The sequence below is a fragment of the Fonsecaea nubica genome (assembly GCF_001646965.1).
Source record: "Fonsecaea nubica strain CBS 269.64 chromosome Unknown Scaff101, whole genome shotgun sequence".
Taxonomy (NCBI): domain Eukaryota; kingdom Fungi; phylum Ascomycota; class Eurotiomycetes; order Chaetothyriales; family Herpotrichiellaceae; genus Fonsecaea; species Fonsecaea nubica.
The window spans coordinates 36,044-54,006 of NW_019173774.1; the positions used below are offsets into that span (position 1 = coordinate 36,044).

A 17,963-nucleotide genomic window follows, 5' to 3' on the forward strand; every position below is an offset into this window, starting at 1 on the left:
ACGACTCCTGTAGCACATGGCGGCAGATGGAGGAGATGAACTGGATCAAGCGCATGGTTTAGCATCAACCGGGCGCGGGGACCAGACAGTTAGTGACGCAGATGAGGCTCCAGAGGATCGAAAGTCTATTGGGGAAACAGCCAAAGGGTGAGGCGCCAGCCTGGCAACGACGAGATGCGGGGGGTGTCTTGAGACTGTAGATGCAGCAGAAGTTGGTCTGAGACTGAAGGAGGTTGAGCTTCGCGTCTCAGGTCGTGTCCCTTCGAGGCCGCGCTAGACCCAATCGGGCAATAAAGGGGCTCAGTATTCGAGCCCACGTGATTGAGACACGGGTTGACAAGGCTGAGACCGAGGACGAGACAGGGATCTACAAGGGGGGCGGCCAGCTGGGGGACAGCGTTGACAGATCATCTCAGTATGACCCTCTTCCAGTTAGGGTGATTTTCGGGATCCTTGCTGTCTTGGAATATCTCTCCGTCGGAAAGACCGTGCACATACGCTTCCCCAAGGAGCGTAAAGGCTGGCGTGCCACCAACATCACCAGCATCCGCTTTCAGTACAAATGGTAACGAACCTCCTTTCAAGATGACGATGTGGTCGCCTCTGGTGACATTCTTTGGCCCTATACCCATATAGCCCTTCTGCGTCCTAAAAAATCGCCTACCGACGACTGATCGTCGAAGGGCGACATTGTAGTGCTCTCCGTAAGCTGGCTGCTCATTTTCGAAGAATTCACCCGGACGGGGATATCTATCTCGAGCAAGAAGAGCGATTTTCCCTTCTTTGTGGCTACTGGTACTGCTGTCATCTGAGTTGCTGGAATCGACGTGCTTTTGATTGCTCGCTCGCACCCATTCGGGGCAGATGCACGCAGGCTTCTCGTCCTTGATCTCAACCTCGAGAATCTCAGGATACGCCATGAGGAAGCTTTCGGCAAATCCTGCTGGCGGTACAGCAAGTTGTTGGCCTGAGATAGCTCTGTTTGCTATCAGCGTCCTCCAAAAGGCATCAAACGGACGTTGGCCCGTGGGGTAGGTGTTGAATTTGACCCCAAAACACCACCAGAGACTCAAGAGGTGCTGTTTCATGCTGATGATGCGATGTGCCTGTAGATCGGCCTTCCCGGCTACTTCGACCACGTCGGTCTCTCCAGCAGCTCGGGCAGCTTCCATAAGCACTCTGTCGGCGAAATATGCATCGACCTCGAGCATTCCGGGAGTGCAGGCCGTAGGTAGGACTGGTGTTGTTCCCAAAGAAGCTCGGTAGTTGGCCGTTGCTGCTAGTCCGAATGACAATAGCAATGCTGGCTCTTTGGGGTAGCTGCTCCAGTCCGGTACCCACGAAGGCAGACCAGGTTGTTTCCGTGACTTGCCACGACCAGCATCAGCGAGCATGTCCATGGAGTTTTCCTCGGCCAAGGTAAGTCGTGCAATGTCCTCGTAGATCTGTGGCAACTGTCGGTCGTAATCGACTCGAATTTCTCTTTTACCATCAACGTCTTTCAAATGGCCAGGCGGCTGCGCGTTTGTGGCAACTGCCCTCGAATGAACGACGTGATACTGGTCTTTGACGAGGCCAAGAAGTCCATAGACTTTATCAGCCGGGTTGGTGGATTCCTGCGACCATGATCTATGGAGAAACCAGTGGAGGTTCTGCGCAGGGCCTTGCTTTGATATGATCTTATAGTACTCCAGGAAGATAGCAACCGGTACGGGATTCCAGCCTGTGCTCTCAATAAAGGCGCCTCTGAGTTCCGGTGTCACAACCGCGGGGTCGTCGATGATTTGCAGAGGAGCCAAGCCGAACTGCGTCAATGAATTGACGAGATCGATCCATTTGATGGAGTGGTCACCACAGAACACTGTCGGCGGAAAAGCTTGGTATACATCCCATAGGCAGACTTCTTGAATCACCCAAAGACGCTTGAACCAAGCCAATTCAGAGAACCGGGTTAATGCCAGAGCCTGGTCCATGGTAATTTCAGTCTTCCGAAGCCGCTGCGAATAAATTGGACCCGGTGCAACATTGTCCGGCTGCACCAGAGATTTGTTCCTGTCATCAAAGCTCTTAGATGCATCTCTGATCATTTTTATAGCGACGTCAGCCCCTTCGGATGGATCGCCGAGATCAACAAACACCTGGTTCGCATGGCGGTAGATCTCGTGCATATTAGCGACCTGTTTTCAGTATCAGATAAAATCAATGCTGTCGGCCAATCCACGAGATAAAACAGCCTCTCACACGCCGTGCATCTTGCCTGTACCTACCTGGGCAGACTTCTCTTGGTTGTTGTCTTGTTGGATGCAAATGGCATCTGCCCATATGCGAAGCCAATTCTGCTTTTCAATACGCCTCCATTTGCGCAGGGCTTTGTCGAGGGTCACGTAGATGTCGAGTCTCTTGCCATTGCAGTAGGAAGGTACTTTGTTGCTCACATCGCCGCAGACGTAGCTGACTTGACGGAAGGATCTCATATCAGTTTCAAGGGGAGCTTGCACCACGACTGGGTGGGAACCCACTGGCTATATACTGAGCCCTCGAGAGCGACTCTAGTTGAGTGTAGTGCAGAGCGTATCGCAGAGGCTTGTCATCCGGTCCTGGGAAGAGATCAATAACTCTGATGTACGAGTCGCTTGGAAACGGCTCGTAATGAAAAGGACTGTCGTCGTCCTGAGGCTTCCCGCTCTTCTCCCAAGTACAGCCCGGGCAGTTGCTATAGGTGAAGTAACGGATCAGGCTTTGGGTGTCGGCGTCGACAATGGCGTCGCCCCGTACCCTGCAATGCAGAAGGACGTGGTCGTCATCCTCGCATCTCTTGTTCTCCGAGTGGCATCTTTCACAGATGGCGAAGTCTCCGCTGCGGCAGACCGAGCAGTGGTAGAATGTCCGTTCTTGAGGAATGGAATCACCACATATATCGCAGATCATGGACATTTGCAGAGACGCAGTGATGACGGAGCTCTGGAATGGGTATTTTCAGGGACAAGGATAGCAATTACCTCTTAGTCTGACGAGTAGCACATGGGTAGGGGTGGTAATTGTAAACATACTCAAAAGAGAGAAGGGAAGATGAGGATTGCGGTGTTGACATTATCTGATCGACCGAATAATTCCGGCGCAGCATTTGATGTATCACGCAATTCCGATCTCGTCTTCAACGGGTAGCACAGGTAGTCACATAATTTGTCCTGCATGTCTTCTGCGTCGACTCTAATGAGGTCTGTGTCAAAGCTCACTAACGATATCTATGTACGTTGACAGCAGACACTTCGACACTGACCAAGGCGGAAGGTGCTATCTGCTATCTCTACAGCCATAATGTAAACGGTCTGGACACCGATTATCCTGTTCTTTTCATGCACGGCGCAACAGTGAGACACCGTTTCTCGATCCCCCAAGATATCTGACTCTTACCATGCCAACCTCGCCAGAATACCATGCGGATACTTTCTCACGACCATCTTTCTCAACTCGTCCAAAGTCAACAGTCCAAGACCAAACATCATGGGAATGAACCAGTGTTCCACAGGGACTTTATCGCACCCGAGGTAGTCTATATCGGGTATAAGGGTGAATATCAATGCGACGACGAGCGCAAAGAGAATGGCCGGGAAAAGAAGTAGGTTCTGTGTCTTGCGGTTGAAAATGGGCGGGTGCGAGAAGATGGAGAGGTGGCGGGTTCGCAGGGCCATGAGGTTGAACCACTGCATCACCACGAGCGTGACGAAGTAGATGGAGCTCGCTACGGTCAAATGGTACGACACGTCGTCCTCGGTCTGGCCCGCCGGGATGGGGATGTTGCCAAAGGAGAACCAGAGCGTGCCAAAGGGGAGGCCGTGGCGCTGCAGATACCAGAAGCTCATTGCGAACGAGCAGATCGACTCCAGCATACCGACCAAGCCGTACGATTGAAGCAACAGCCGCCAATCCACGAGGCGGTCTCTGTGAATATCTCGCGGGGGCCGCAGCATGACATTGGCTTCAGGCTTCTCGTACGCCAGCATCGTGGCAGCGACACAGTCGGTGAAACAGCAGATGATGATCATGAGAAAGCTGGAGAGGACCTGAGGGAGACCAAAGACGACGCTTGTCATGACGGGCCAGAACTCCGAGAATGAACCAGCAGGCAGGAGATAGGCAATGGTCTTCTTGAGGTTGTCAAAAACCACACGGCCATACAAGACAGCCTCTGGGATGGCAGAAAACGAACCCAAGAGGACCATGTCAGAGGCTTCGATCGCAATGTCAGACCCGGAAGCCGGCGAAATGCCGATATCTGCCTGTTTGAGACTGGGGGCGTCGTTGACACCATCGCCAGTCATGGCCACGACAAAAGCTTGGGATTGGAATTCCCGGACTATGCGCAATTTCTGATCTGGCGTGGTGCGTGAAAAGACAATCTCGCTGTACTGAGTCGTCAGGGTGGTCCATTGGTGTGGTAGAAGCGTCAAAAGGTCGGGGCCCGTCAATACAATTGCCTTGTTCTCCGAGGGCAGCCGATTCGACTTTTTCTGACGTTTCTTCTCGACAACGTCCGTGGGGGGAAACCGGGGGAGGTTTTCAACCGAGTGGATTTCATTGTCGGCGACGGTGATGATACCACATGACCGAGCGATGGCTTGGGCTGTTAGCTTGAAGTCGCCAGTGACCATCATTGTGCGGATCCCTGCACGGCGAAGGGTCTGTATCACACTCGGCACTTCGTCTCTCGGTGGATCAACAATCCCCACCATCGATATCAGAGTGAGTCCGGCCCCGGCGTGTCGTAGGGCTTCAGCCTCGAATGTATTGTCATTGGGCGACGATTGCAGCATGCCCGCCGGAAGATGTTTGCGGGCAAGGAGAAGCACCCGTTTTCCCTGGCTAGACCATGCATCTTTAGTTGCTTCCATGGTCGATCGAATGCCGTCGTCCAGATTGTAGATGCCGCCATCTTCTCCGACATATCTCGTGCACCGGGGAAGGAGAATGTCCGGGGCACCTTTGATCATCAACAGCAGGTCGCTTTCAGCATTGAAAGAACCAGCCTCGGTGGTACTCATAGTCGCCGAAACTGCCGATGCGTTCTCGGGAGAAACCACTCTCAATGCAAATTTGTTCTTCGAGTTGAACGTCAGGTCGAATCTCTTGCGCCACATATCGCGGGACTGCGTGACAGGACCAAGAGACTCCGAGAGTCGCAAGATAGCTTGATCGGTTGCATCTGCGATTATTTTTCTTTGGGCAAGAGGCAAGTGAATCGTGGTAGGGTCGAACTCGCCAGCGTTACAGACCGCCGACAACACGCGCAATTGTTGAAGTACGGCCTTCTTTGATCTGTCGCTGGTGTCTCCCCTCGCCATGTCTTGAGATGCTTCCTCGGCGGTCATGGTACTGAACCCAACAAGACAGTCGGTCACCACCATTTGATTTTTCGTCAACGTTCCGGTCTTGTCAGACAAGAGGACGGAGACAGACCCAAGCGTCTCGACCGTCTTGAGTGACTTGCAGAGAATATTGTTCTTTTTCATGATGTTCGCCGTGATTGTGAGCGACGCTGTGAGAGCAATAGGCAAGCCCTCGGGGACAAACGCAATGGCCACACTGACAATGTCAACAATGAGGGTCGGGACATTGATGTAGCTGTGGTGTGCGTGTCGGATATACCCTGCCCAAACCGCAATGACGATGATGTTCATAAAGACCATCAAGCCGACAATTATGAATACGAAGCGCAGCACCTCTTTCTGCAGATTTGTCCTGCCAGTTGAGGGCTGGCTGGTTAATTTGGCAATGTGGCCAAAGACGGTATCGTCGCCAGTAGACACCACGATGCCAACCCCGCTGCCGGAGGTACAGTGAGTGCCCTGCATGCCGATACATCTCGTCTCGAGATAGTTGGGTTCCTGGGACTCGGTGACGGCGGCCAACGGGAACGATTCTCCTGTCAAGATGCTCCTATCGAACTTGGCGTCGGTCGAGACATCTTTGAATCGAACGTCGGCTGGCAGCTTATCACCCGCTTTGAAGTAGAGGACGTCACCTGGGACAACGTCAGGCGCTTGGATTGTCTGCTTGCTTCCATCGCGTAGAACACGGCAGGCTTCGGGCAGCATGCCAGTGATACTGTTCATGACTCTGGACGACGAAAAGTCTTGCCAGGCATTGAACGCAGCCTGGATGAAGAAGACTGCGGCAAGAACGATACCCAGCGCAAGGTTGGCCACAGCTGGCGGTTGACCCAAGGGTTTCCAAGAGACGAAGACGAGTATGCTGCCGCCCAGCAAAATAGAGCCGAACCCTCCAAAGAAGTAGCCAAACAGCTTCTGGGCCAACCTCGAGGGCGGAGGGGAGGGCACATTGCGACCATATTGTGAAAGCTTTTCTTTGACGGCCGAGGGCGACAGACCAGTATCGGTGGAGGTATTTAATCGATTGCAAATCTCTTCGAGGGTGAGTAGATGCCACTCAAGACCTCCCACCTCTGGAAGAAAGGGGAGCGGTTAGTCGATCTCCAGATATGCAAAAGGTATCATGGCTCTCTCACCAATCGCAGCCTTCTCACGGGCATTCTTTGCACTCTCTATTGCCTTGACATTGGTGATATCATAGCTGAGAGTACGGTATTGGACTGGCAGAATGATGGACGGCTCGATGGTACGTTGTCCACTGCGGACGCTGGAAAGCGAATGTACAGAGTAGGTCGAGCCTCGCCTCTTCAATGGATGACCAATATCGGTGGCAGCAGATGGACCACCGTTCTCCTCATCATCGTCCATGTATCGGATACGGCGTTTTACTGCGAGGGTAGGGTTAAGGTCTTCGTCATCGTGGTTGGACGCTTCCACGACTGCGGTGGCCTTCTCAGTGCTGTCGCCCATGTCGTCTGTGACGGCCATATTGACAAGATTCAAGGCAAGGTTTTGCCGGAGATACAAGCTGGACGCAGGGCTGGGAGGGAGAGGAGGGAGGTGGGAAGAAATCGCAATGTGTGGAAGGGAAAGTCCTGCTCTGACCTACCTTGATATATGCGCTGGTACCATGGCTGGCACCATGGTTGGGAGCACATGCATGGCTCGTCCAGCTTCCTCTCGGTGAACTATGCAGATGAGCAAGGTAGAGCTGCGCGAATTTGGCGAGGTCAACAACGCCCATGGAATGAATCGCCCAATGCATCCAGGGCGACAAAGCTAGCAAAGGCGCACGGGCCACACAGCCCCAACCGATGAACAGGGGAAATATGGAGAAGTCCCAAACAGGATCTGGGTAAATAATAATATCATGCACGAGCCAGGGACAAAAAATGCCTCAAATTTAACGAGAAAAGGCAAGTCAAAGGCTGGAAAGATGGGAATGATGTGGTGGGATGGCGGAGCGCAATAGAGAGATTCGGACGCAGGAGGAACATACCTGAACAATATTGCCTGAAGTGGCTTAGATGCCAACAGAATGCTTCTGTTCCGTCTTACCGGGAGACTCCTCTGTGTCCTCGTGTCCAGGGTGAGTTTGGCAGTCAGAGCCACCCAAACTCTGCTTGCGAAAACCCAGTATTCGGCAACGTCCAGCGCTCGACCAGTCCTAGCGTGTCTGGCGTGGCTATGCTCTGCGTGCGACGCGAGCCATTGGTCTCGGACCTGGTCAGCTTTCACGCTCATCTCCATATCAAATGAGAGGATTGTGGATGCACTTTTGAGCAACACACCTCCATCCAGTCCACGATTTAGTCTTTGGAGACAGTGGGCAAAACTGGGGATTGGCGACAGGCAGATTGTCCATTAGCCAAAGTCCACACAACGCCCGTGCGAAAGCAGGATTTCGTAATACGAGTATGCTTTCTCTTCCAGCTCCTCGTTGATCTCCTGGCCCTGGCCACAGGCCGCGTGCAATATCCCTTTTCCATCGTCGCACCAGGAGTCCCTGGGAAGATCCACAAGATGATGGGCTCCAGGATTCGGTGAAAAAGTCTTTCAGGGTGTCTGCCGGAGAGGATCATGTCCACAAAACCTGCGGACCAAACAGCATTCCAGGAAGGAGAAAGAAAAAAGTAAACTGCAGTATGAGGCATTTTTGGTACCACTATCACAGACAACATACACGTGGGCAAGCAGACCGAATCCAATCTCAAGTGGTCATTTACCTACCTATAACCGTAAAGGGTGATGTGGGATGTCCTGTATCACCCAGATCCCACCGCCGTTTTTCTTGTTGTCAAACTTTTTTTTTTCTCGAGCCACTTTGACTGGGGTGATAGTGTGCAAGACGTGATTTGAATTGTAAGGGAATTGTTGACACCAACGTCGAATTCGCACATAAGCGACCCATTGTCTAAACTGTCTGCCACTGCGAATGGCAACACGTTCCTCGCTAATCGATTTCAGGGTGGGAAAAGAAGGGCCAACGTCGACCTGTCACGACAGCACTAGGGTCTGTGCTCGCTGTCTTAGTCCGTGGGAGGTATTCAGGAGACAGGATCTCGTGGGAGTGTCCGACTTCTCCAGATTCCTCTTGTCACACGAGACAAGGCCCCTCGGTTCTACCTATGATATAAGTGGGCTTGTACTGTGAATCCGCTGTGAGCATTGGGAAGGCTCAAGGGATGCACTTGAGGACCGGAGATCTCGTCCAATTGTACTTGCACCCTTGGGTTTCGCCTCTTCGCAGCGGAACAGTACCACTGTATAGTCTTAAACGATGATGGGTCGTCCTTTGCTGTGGCCGCCACGGTCGATGCTCTCGCTGAGTAGTCAAAAAAACGGATAGACTTGCATCCCTCAACATCTGACAACCACAATACCCTACCTCGCGAATGTGGAAGGTACCTTGAACGAGTTCCAAGTGGATGGGTATTTGGGCGACTTCTGTTGGCGGGTCTATTCTCCCTTTCATGGGGCTACCCAAGGAATAGGTATTTTGTTCCACTGAGCTTCAAGCCATGCCCTGTACTGCGTTGAGAACTTCACAGGCATATGATACACCTGAATATCGCCGATTTGTCGACCGAAGCTGCTGCAGGCAGGCGTGGATGGTAAGGCCTGACATGTTCGTTCAGGCGCAGAGCGCAAAACTGACAAATATGCCGAGAGTGGCGCAGGTGGCGCAGGTGGCTGAGCAAAACTCGATTTTGTGCGATGACATTCAATGCGACAAGGGACTCACCAGCCTGCAATCCTGCCTTGTCTATACCCGCAACTCTGTATCTCTGCGTCTTTGGCCATCTTCAGCTGATCGGACGGAATTTTCAGAGAGATGACCAGCACAGGCAGGTGTCTGTCTGGGCAGCTCGTCCTCAAATGGGGCTGGAAAGGATGCAACGCTAAGCAATACGGGGGCTGCGACTAATCTGTCGTCCGATCGCAACTCGAGAAGAGAGGATGGGAGATGACAAGGAGATGACACTTTCAGGCACTGTCGAAACCCCTCTCGCCCTTTTGCCGGGGGACCATTCTGCCGGGCTCGAGACGGCAGTTGATGGGGCTCATCGGACGTTGAATCTCATTGATCTGTCATCCCCAGGCACGGATAAGACCCGTTGATCAATGCCGTCCAGTTCCCTTGTGGGTGTGTCATCAGAAAACCCCCACGACGATGAGATAGACGCGTGTGGAAGCAAGAATGAAATGGTAATATTGTGTTCTTCCCCCATTCCCCGTCAACTCGTATAAGGAAGTATAATCTCTTCTCTGCTGGTTGTCTCGCCTTGTTTCTGGAAAAGGCCTCTCATGTCCTAGACCTCGATTAATCTGTCAGCAGCAGATGTCACCATCCCTTCCTACCCTGATTCTCTGCCATGGCGCCTGGCACACCTCAGAATATTGGAACACGGTCATAAACGACCTCGAACAAAAGGGCTATAAATGCATAGCGCCGACAATCATCTACAATGGTGGAGAGAAGCCGGTCCCATCGATGGCACCTGTTGTGGCTGCTCTGCAAGAAGTCATCGCCGATGAAATCGGGCTGGGTAACAATGTAGTCTTGGTCAATCACTCCATGGCTGGTATGACAGGTTGCAGCGCTGTCAGGGGCTTCACAAGAAAGGACCCATCAAAACGCAGAAGTGACAACTCTGGCTATGTCACAGGGTTAATCCAGATCACTGCGTGGACACCAACCATACATGAAACTTCTCTGGCCGATTTGAGCGAGGACTTTGCACGAAGACACCCGGAATTCAAGATGGCTCGAATGAAGACCAAGATCGACGACGAAGGCTGGTCCGAAGTGCAGGGCGAGCCTGCAGAATACTTCTACAACGACATGCCTCGCCACGACGCAGACAAATGGAGCTCCAAGCTCATCAAATTCTCGGCTGTAGTGCGGAATGCACGGGATTCTGTCTACGCCGGATGGCAAGACGTGCCCGTCTGGTATCTGATATGTACCGTCGACAATGCGATCAAGAAAGAGCTGCAAGAGGATATGGTGCAGACATGCCGAGCACTCGGTGCCAACATCACGACGAGGGAGTGCGAGGCTGGTCACTCACCGATGCTGAGTAAGCCTGGGGAGACGGTGGCCTTCATTGAGGATGCTGTGAGAGCGTTTGGAAGTGTGTCCGCTTAGATGTGGTATCTCAACCAAAAGGTTCACCAGTAGTAAAGAGTGTCAGTTAGCGGTGAAGGACATGGCTAACAGTAGGAACATATGCATGTCATATTATCTGGCAGCAGCCGGTCGATCGTAGAGTCGACTCAAAGGCGTGATTGAGCCGAACGTTCAACGGCTTATCGAGTCTGCCAGACGATAAAAAGGTAAATAGCCTTAGTTCTTCCTTGATGAAACGCACGAGAAAGCCTCTTTCATGAGTCGGGACGGAGATTTTGTCGTTTATCAGGACCGACCATCCGGCTAGCCTCAGGAACAGAAAAAAGTGGCACAGTCTGACAGATGCCATCGTGCCTAACGAGGTTACCTTTGAGTCAATAGTGAATCGCTCCTTGATGGTATTTCTTGTCAGACTGTGCCACTTATCTTGGACATCGGCTCGCCGGGTCCTTTCTTGGCCAGTTTCGGCATTTCTAGAGGTCAGCTCAAACCCCTGGCCAGCTGAAACCAAGAGCATGGTGAGCCACTGCGATCTCAACCTGTCTGACGTATACGCGAGGGATTGAACAAAAGTTCAGCTCGTCACGCCCGTGCAAGCCAAATGTGGGCAATATCTGATGGACATTTCAGCCACAGGGACAGTTGTAGGATTTTCCTGACACGTGGCTGCTGTGCCGTGTCTTTCGCACAGCTTAGAGTACGGTCGGTTATGATCTCTTAAATTTGTCCATGTGTACCAAGGTGATGAATGAGTCTTGACAGAGAACAACACTCCACGACGTGTTTAGACCAAGCACTGACCGGGTGGGGGAGCATTGGGATCTGCGGTTCGCTAAATCACGAGCTCTTTGACGATGCTTGTGAGGAAGAGGAGAGAAGAGAAAAGGTACAGAGCATCGAAGACAAGGCGACTTGTTTGTAGTTTGGGGCTATTGTATAGGCAGCACATCTGATGATCTTCCCAACCCATCTCTTTGAAATCGCGGCTGAGCCAGTCCCTGCATAGTGAGGAATGGCGTGGGGATAGCCCAAGTCCTACCCGCACTCAGCACCAGGCACTCTTGGGCGATCGAAACTTGGCACAGGCTGCAGGAGCCCAAAAGGTTATTGCTTAGAACTGGAGTCAGCGCAGGTTGCTTGACCGGCGGGCGAAGGGGGATCGGAGAGCAAGATACAGCGACGGGCACGGCAATGTTGTCGTCTTCTTTGCCGCCTGACCGCCTGATTGTGCAGGGGATGTTGGGCTCTGAACGCGTTATCCACGCACATGTGAGTAACCGTAGGAATGAACAGAAGCGTAGCGAGATGTGCGGTGTACGTGGATAGAAGATCCTCAAAGATGTCATGATTGAACCGAAAGAGCAGGGGGGTAATGACTACTGCTCCGGCGGTAAGTTCAACAGGCTGTGGATGGATGGGTAGCAGGCAACCTCGCAAGCAATGATTCGAGAGGGACAGATAAGGAAGCCCCAACAATCTAGGGGGCGGCTGGGGGCGCATGGGTCTGTTTACAGGCGACCTTTCTGGCTGATGAGGCTGTTAGGCTGTTAGGCTGTTAGGCTGCGTGGCTGCTAGGCTACTAGGCTGCTGGTTGCTGAGGGGCCCTTAGCAGTGATGCTTGGGTGCGCTTGTTTATGAGACTCACAATAGGCCCCCGACCCTTTCCCCGGGGGTGGGTGCCAGGACTGCGTAACTGTAACAACAAAGTTGTGCATTCGTCCGCATTTCTTTAACGCGACCTGCTCCCCTGAAACAAAGCCCATTCCTCTACTGTTCTCACTATCCTTTTGTCCTACCATCTTCCATCAACAAAACTATCATCACCAATCATCTCTCATAGCTTCGGTTGGCCAGGAGTGACGGTCGAAGCCCACCCACGCAACACGTATCCAATCTTTCCGTGGCAGTACCGTATCGCGCAGCGCAGTGCAGCACAGTGTAGTGCAGTGCAGGTGTCTGGAGGCCCGCGCCAGTGTCTTAGCCACATCCACACTAAACTCACCCCGAAAAGGTGCTTCCCTGACAATCATCTCTCAACCTCTTCCTTTAAACATCCATCTCCGTCCTACACTCCCCTTCTTCCCTCATCCTTGCGCCAGCAACCTCATCATATCCGTCAAAGATTGCTGAACCGCCGGCCTTTCCTTGACACCCTCATTTCGGTTGTCCTTTCAGAAACCTTTTCTGACACTGTCCGCAGCAGCCGTTATGGCTGAGATCCGTCGCAAGCTCGTCATCGTTGGCGATGGTGCCTGTGGGAAAACTTGTTTGTTGATGTATGATCATCACCCAAACATCGACTCGTGGCAATTCAATTACTGACTGCTTCTTACTACAGTGTCTTTTCCAAGGGCACATTCCCTGAGGTGCGCAATACAACATGACACAATCCCAATCCCTTCGATCCATCCATGTGATGCCTATCAACGCCCCCTCCATCGAGACAAGGATGAAAGGAGCTGGATTCGTGCAGACACAGCTGACATCTGATTACACCAGGTCTACGTCCCCACTGTCTTTGAAAACTACGTTGCCGATGTCGAGGTCGATGGAAAACACGTCGAATTAGCCCTATGGGATACGGCTGGCCAAGAAGATTACGACCGTCTTCGACCTCTATCCTACCCGGACTCTCATGTGATCCTCATTTGCTTTGCTATCGACTCCCCCGACTCGCTTGATAACGTTCAGGAAAAGGTATGATCTCGTGGTGGAAACATCATCCGACAATCGAGCTGACAAAATGATCAATAGTGGATTTCCGAGGTCCTTCACTTCTGCCAAGGTCTTCGTATCATCCTCGTCGGTTGCAAGTGCGATCTGCGACACGACCCCAAGACCATTGAAGAGCTGGCAAAGACATCTCAGAAGCCTGTCACCCCGGAACAGGTACGTTTCTCGGCACCGGAGCTCCGTTCAGCTGATTGCATCGAGGGCTAACATGAATTGATTTCAGGGTGAGGAGGTGCGCAAGAAGATTGGTGCCTACAAATACCTCGAGTGCTCGGCCAAGACCAATCAGGGTGTCCGCGAAGTCTTCGAGTCTGCCACCCGTGCCGCCCTGTTGACCCGCAAGAGCGGAAAGAGCAAGAAGTGCTTGATCTTGTAGATCAAAGCATGCCATCTTCCTTGTTGCCAATCACATGGCCCGCACAAATCCCCCGACATTATACCAGGATATCGCCAGAGGGATCCTCAGATGTCAAATCAAGGACTTGCAATTTCTTGCTCCGGCTTTACCAAGGATCTGGGTTGGCGGCTTGACTGTGCTACTCTTCGGGCGCTGATACATTAGTTTTGTTTCCTTACCGAGCGAAGGATGGATGGGTTGATGATTGTGGCAATACAAAGAATTGCACAGAGGCCAGGGATGGATCAGATTCGGATGGTACTGGCAACATGACGGCGTTTCCACAGTCGAGACATGTCGAGTCATCATCGAGATAGGCAATCCATTCACGGCGTTTTGTCCTCAGGCTTTCGGTTTCTACAGTCTAATCTAGCACTTCTACATCCCATTCCAAGTTGGTTGTACTAAGGGGATTCTCGAGCAATGCAATCAGATAATGTCCAATCACTTCCTTACAATCTCGGTAGCAAGAAGGGGTTGTCAGACAGCTTCCGAGGTTTGGCCTGGAGACTCCGATTTGCTCAGGGCGTGACCTAGAGATCTGGGCATATGCTGGTGCCTCTTGAAACATCTTAAGCTGGCTAACTCGGTCTTTGGGGTCGACGATAGCTGCTCTGCAGACCGCACGGAACACTTATTTTGTCATCTCTGATCCCGGAGGACAACATCCGCTGGAATTCACCCTCGTGTACTCGGTACATGCAAGGCTCTCACGTAACAGACGAGTATTCAACAATCAATCATGTCGTCGCTGTGGCACGTGCCCTTCTTCGAAATCTGAAACCAGGCTAACAGGATTAATATCACGTGCGATATGCAGCCTCGCCAATGACGTAGACCCGCCACTGATAGGCTGGAACTGAATCCTCTCAGAAAGCGAGCCGCAGCCAGGTGTTTGCAAACGCTCGCAGGATCTGAAGTCCAGAAGATTGGTGGTCCGACATGATCAGCTAACATTCGTCCTCTTTGATGTGTGACAATTGAGCATGGTGCTCATTGTGACACACCATAGAAGACGCTAGTTCTGTTCGCGATGTCCGCTCGTACTGTTATCCCAGCTCACTTATCCTACCTCGCGATATACAATCCATCTCTTGGACCAACCGATGAGACCTTGCGTGACCAGATTGTCTTCTACTATTCGCACGATGTCGAGGCGGAGCGTGAGAAGCAGGCAAAAGGGAAGGGTGCAGCGGAAGGAAAACACCATCCAAACTCAGAGCAGGATAACTCGCCCAATGGAAACCAGAAGGAGGAGCAGGAGGCAGAGGAGAATCTCAGATTGCGGCAGGTCGGGCTAGCACAAGGTATGGTGAACTTTGCAAAGTACGTGGGCAACCGTTATCGCCTCACAGCAGCAGCTGTTCAACGGGCAGTATGATCTGACTTCTCTCCGGCTTTGTAGGAATTTCTCGAACGGCGTCCCTCTCGAGTCCCTGGAGACAGAAAGGTCTCGCATTGTCCTGAAAGAAGTCGAACCTCAGTGGTGGATTGTTGCCGCTGTCCACCTAACCCAATTGCCTGCCATCTCACGATTGCCCTCGGGAAACAAACCATCTTCAAAACCAGGAACCACCATCGGCTCAGGTGGCACCGCTTCCAAAGGAGACGTTGAATACTCGTCGCGGGAAGTTGCACCGGCACCTCTGCTGCTCACACAGCTTATACAAGGCTACCGTGGGTTTTTACTTCACCACGCAGCCTCCTTGTCTGAGCTGTGGAAAAAGCACGAGCACAATCGAGACCTGTTCTGCAGCCTTTTACATAGGTACTGGACGCGTTTCATCTGGAACTGGGATGTCCTCTTGCACGGCCATCCTGCGACAGACATCTATGACGCCGTTAAACTCGCCGGTGGAGGAGAGCTCGGTGTTGGCGTTGGCGAAGAAGAGTGGGGAAGTGGTGAGAGAGAAGTGCTGGAGGAGTTTGCGCGCCGGACTGAGGGACTCGTCGATCTTATCGTTGGGAGGTATGGTGATGCTCCCCCGACCCGCATACCCGGAGATGTGAACGCAGAGCCTGCTTCGCAAGAACCGCAGCCTTGGTTGGGCAATGGTGAGGATTCGAGGGCCGATGATGGAGTTATATTTTCTGGGGTCGATGGTATCTCACGGCCTTCTCTAATCACATTGTCCCAGTGGATGGAATCCATCTACATGCATGGCGATGCAGCTTACGGTGTGGGTGAGAACCCAGCATCCCGACTTAAGCATCGCAGCAAAAGACGGAAGTTAGACAAAGGCAGACCTCGAGAGCCACACTCAGACCGAACGAAGCAGCAAGCGCAAGCGTTCCATCCCAGAGTGAAGTCCCCCGGAGGCAGACCGCCGGACCTACGCCGTAAGGCGATTGAGAACAACGCCACACCACCAGGTATCCCGCCACCTCTTGTTAGCGCCGTAGAGCGATCATTAGACGACGCACTGGCCAAGTTAGATGCGAAGTCTACCAACTTGAACGACGACCGCAGCCATGAAGGAGATGAGGACCCGAACCCTGCGGCCTCTGAACAGGCATCCATGTTCAACACGGAGAAGATGATGAAGTATCTCAGTCTTGGTTATGGCACTAGCTGGACGCTGAATCCCAAGGGGTTCGGTGCCGACAAGACGCCCCAAGATCTAGACGACAAAGACCTTGGTCAGGACACAGGTACAGGTCAGAGTACAAAATCAGTGGCTGAACAATTGCAGGAACTTGATCCCACTCCAGAAGTGAGCGACGAGGAAGAAACACCATTCGTTCAGCGGCTTGAAGAGTCCATTGGCAAGTTCCTGATAGGTCTATCTGGCGACCTGGAGAATGCAGAATTTGAAGGCGAATCCAACGATGAAAGATCTGAAGCCAACTCCAGCAAGTCGAGGTCACCATTACACACTTTGTCAAACCGGATATTCCTCCGCACCTTGGTCGTTGAGATGTCCAGTTCCAGATTCTCCCAACAGGATACGGATTTACGTCCTTCATGGTCACAGTCGACTAAGAACGATGTGGATGCAGAGTTAGGAGAAGGCAAGACAAGTGCGTCGGCATCTGTCGATGGCGTTCGTCCCATCGTCACACACGAAAAGGTTCAGGTTGCGGTCTATGTTCACCAGCCATTCATCTTCGTCTTCTTATTCCGGTTGCACACACCCAACCTGACCATGCCTGGGTTTTACCGCGCGATACACCACACTTTAGGCCCATTGCAAAAGAGTCTTCTGAGATGCACCGATCCGCAGCGTTGGAGGGAACGAATGAGAGCGACCTTGGGCCTGGACGCAAGTGCAATTCCGGAGAATGAGGATAGTCCAGAATCACCTGACACAACCGATGCCACTGAAATATATGACCTTCTGTATGATCCCCTGAAATCAACGCTTCGAACTTCAATTCCCAACATCCCGCTTCCAGGCAGTCTTGCGGCTGAGGGCCTGCATCGGGCCCCGCAGAACCTCCGCCCAATCACTGTTTCGGGTTCATGGTACACCCTTGGGATACCCATGGGATCATCAACAGCGAGCGGTGCGAGCGGTTCTAGTACGACAAGGATCATCAAGAGTGACTGGACCCGCATCGAGGCTCTGAACGTTCACACTCATATACTCAACGCCTGGGTTTCAACTCGCGACAAGGACGCTGGTATTTTCCATGCTGGGCCAAACAGCGAGGAATTGGAAAGGACGATCAAAACAGCAAGAGGCTGGTGGATAGTGTGGATGAAAGTCTTGCCTTCGGGGCGAAGGGGAGATGGTGGTGATAACATTGTAACAGGATTGACAAGTCAAGACAAAGTAACCCCTCTTCCCGCGGCCGAGGGAGTGGCTCTGGAGAGAACTGAGGAGCTTTCCAAAGAAGCCATTCTCGTCAGAAGATCCTCTCATGAACGCAATTCGACAAGCACAGACACGTCCCGGTCTAGATCCGAGTCTGGAACTTCTCGCCTTTCTGGGAAATGGCTCCTCCGTGATCAACCCCGGACACGAGAAGTCAGCGGTAGTGGACGTGGAATTTCTGGCGTTGTTGGAATCCCTGGAAGTACGACTGCGAGGGGCGTCACCGAGGGTGTGGGAGTGGACGCTAGAAAGTGGGTTGAAGCGTTGATTCGACTGAGTTTTTGAAGCGTTATCAATAGTCCCGGGGGGTTAAAATATTCACACCTTGCATGCACGAATGGTCGACATGGTCAAGGTACGAATAGTCCGGCGCTTCGTCCTCCCAAGCGAGGTGACAGTGAACACAGTCTGCACGAAATGGATTGCATAGTTGTCGACCAAGAGAAATCCTAAGAGGACCCCCTTTCGGACCCAGTAGGCACGAATTCAAA

General features: G+C 52.4%; 4 protein-coding genes across 4 annotated transcripts; 3 read left to right on the forward strand and 1 right to left on the reverse strand.

Annotated features, from left to right (window-relative positions):
- Positions 1–407: 407 nt before the first annotated feature.
- On the reverse strand, positions 408–6,878 carry AYO20_10021 (hypothetical protein; the record flags this gene model as incomplete). Its single annotated transcript, XM_022648285.1, has 5 exons — positions 408–2,177; positions 2,268–2,455; positions 2,520–2,857; positions 3,415–6,463; positions 6,527–6,878. The coding sequence occupies 5 exons, from the start codon at positions 6,876–6,878 to the stop codon at positions 408–410; spliced, it is 5,697 nt and encodes a 1,898-aa protein (XP_022495722.1).
- A 2,854-nt stretch (positions 6,879–9,732) lies between these two features.
- AYO20_10022 (hypothetical protein) lies at positions 9,733–10,542 on the forward strand (the record flags this gene model as incomplete). Its single annotated transcript, XM_022648286.1, has 1 exon — positions 9,733–10,542. One exon carries the CDS (start codon positions 9,733–9,735, stop codon positions 10,540–10,542), a length of 810 nt encoding a protein of 269 aa, XP_022495723.1.
- Positions 10,543–12,732: 2,190 nt separating this feature from the next.
- Positions 12,733–13,633, forward strand: AYO20_10023 (GTP-binding protein rhoA; the record flags this gene model as incomplete). The annotated part of the gene is made up of 5 exons (XM_022648287.1): positions 12,733–12,800; positions 12,863–12,890; positions 13,024–13,221; positions 13,279–13,413; positions 13,481–13,633. The coding sequence occupies 5 exons, from the start codon at positions 12,733–12,735 to the stop codon at positions 13,631–13,633; spliced, it is 582 nt and encodes a 193-aa protein (XP_022495724.1).
- Positions 13,634–14,687: 1,054 nt separating this feature from the next.
- Positions 14,688–17,757, forward strand: AYO20_10024 (hypothetical protein; the record flags this gene model as incomplete). Its single annotated transcript, XM_022648288.1, has 2 exons — positions 14,688–14,980; positions 15,060–17,757. 2 exons carry the CDS (start codon positions 14,688–14,690, stop codon positions 17,755–17,757), a joined length of 2,991 nt encoding a protein of 996 aa, XP_022495725.1.
- Positions 17,758–17,963: the final 206 nt, after the last annotated feature.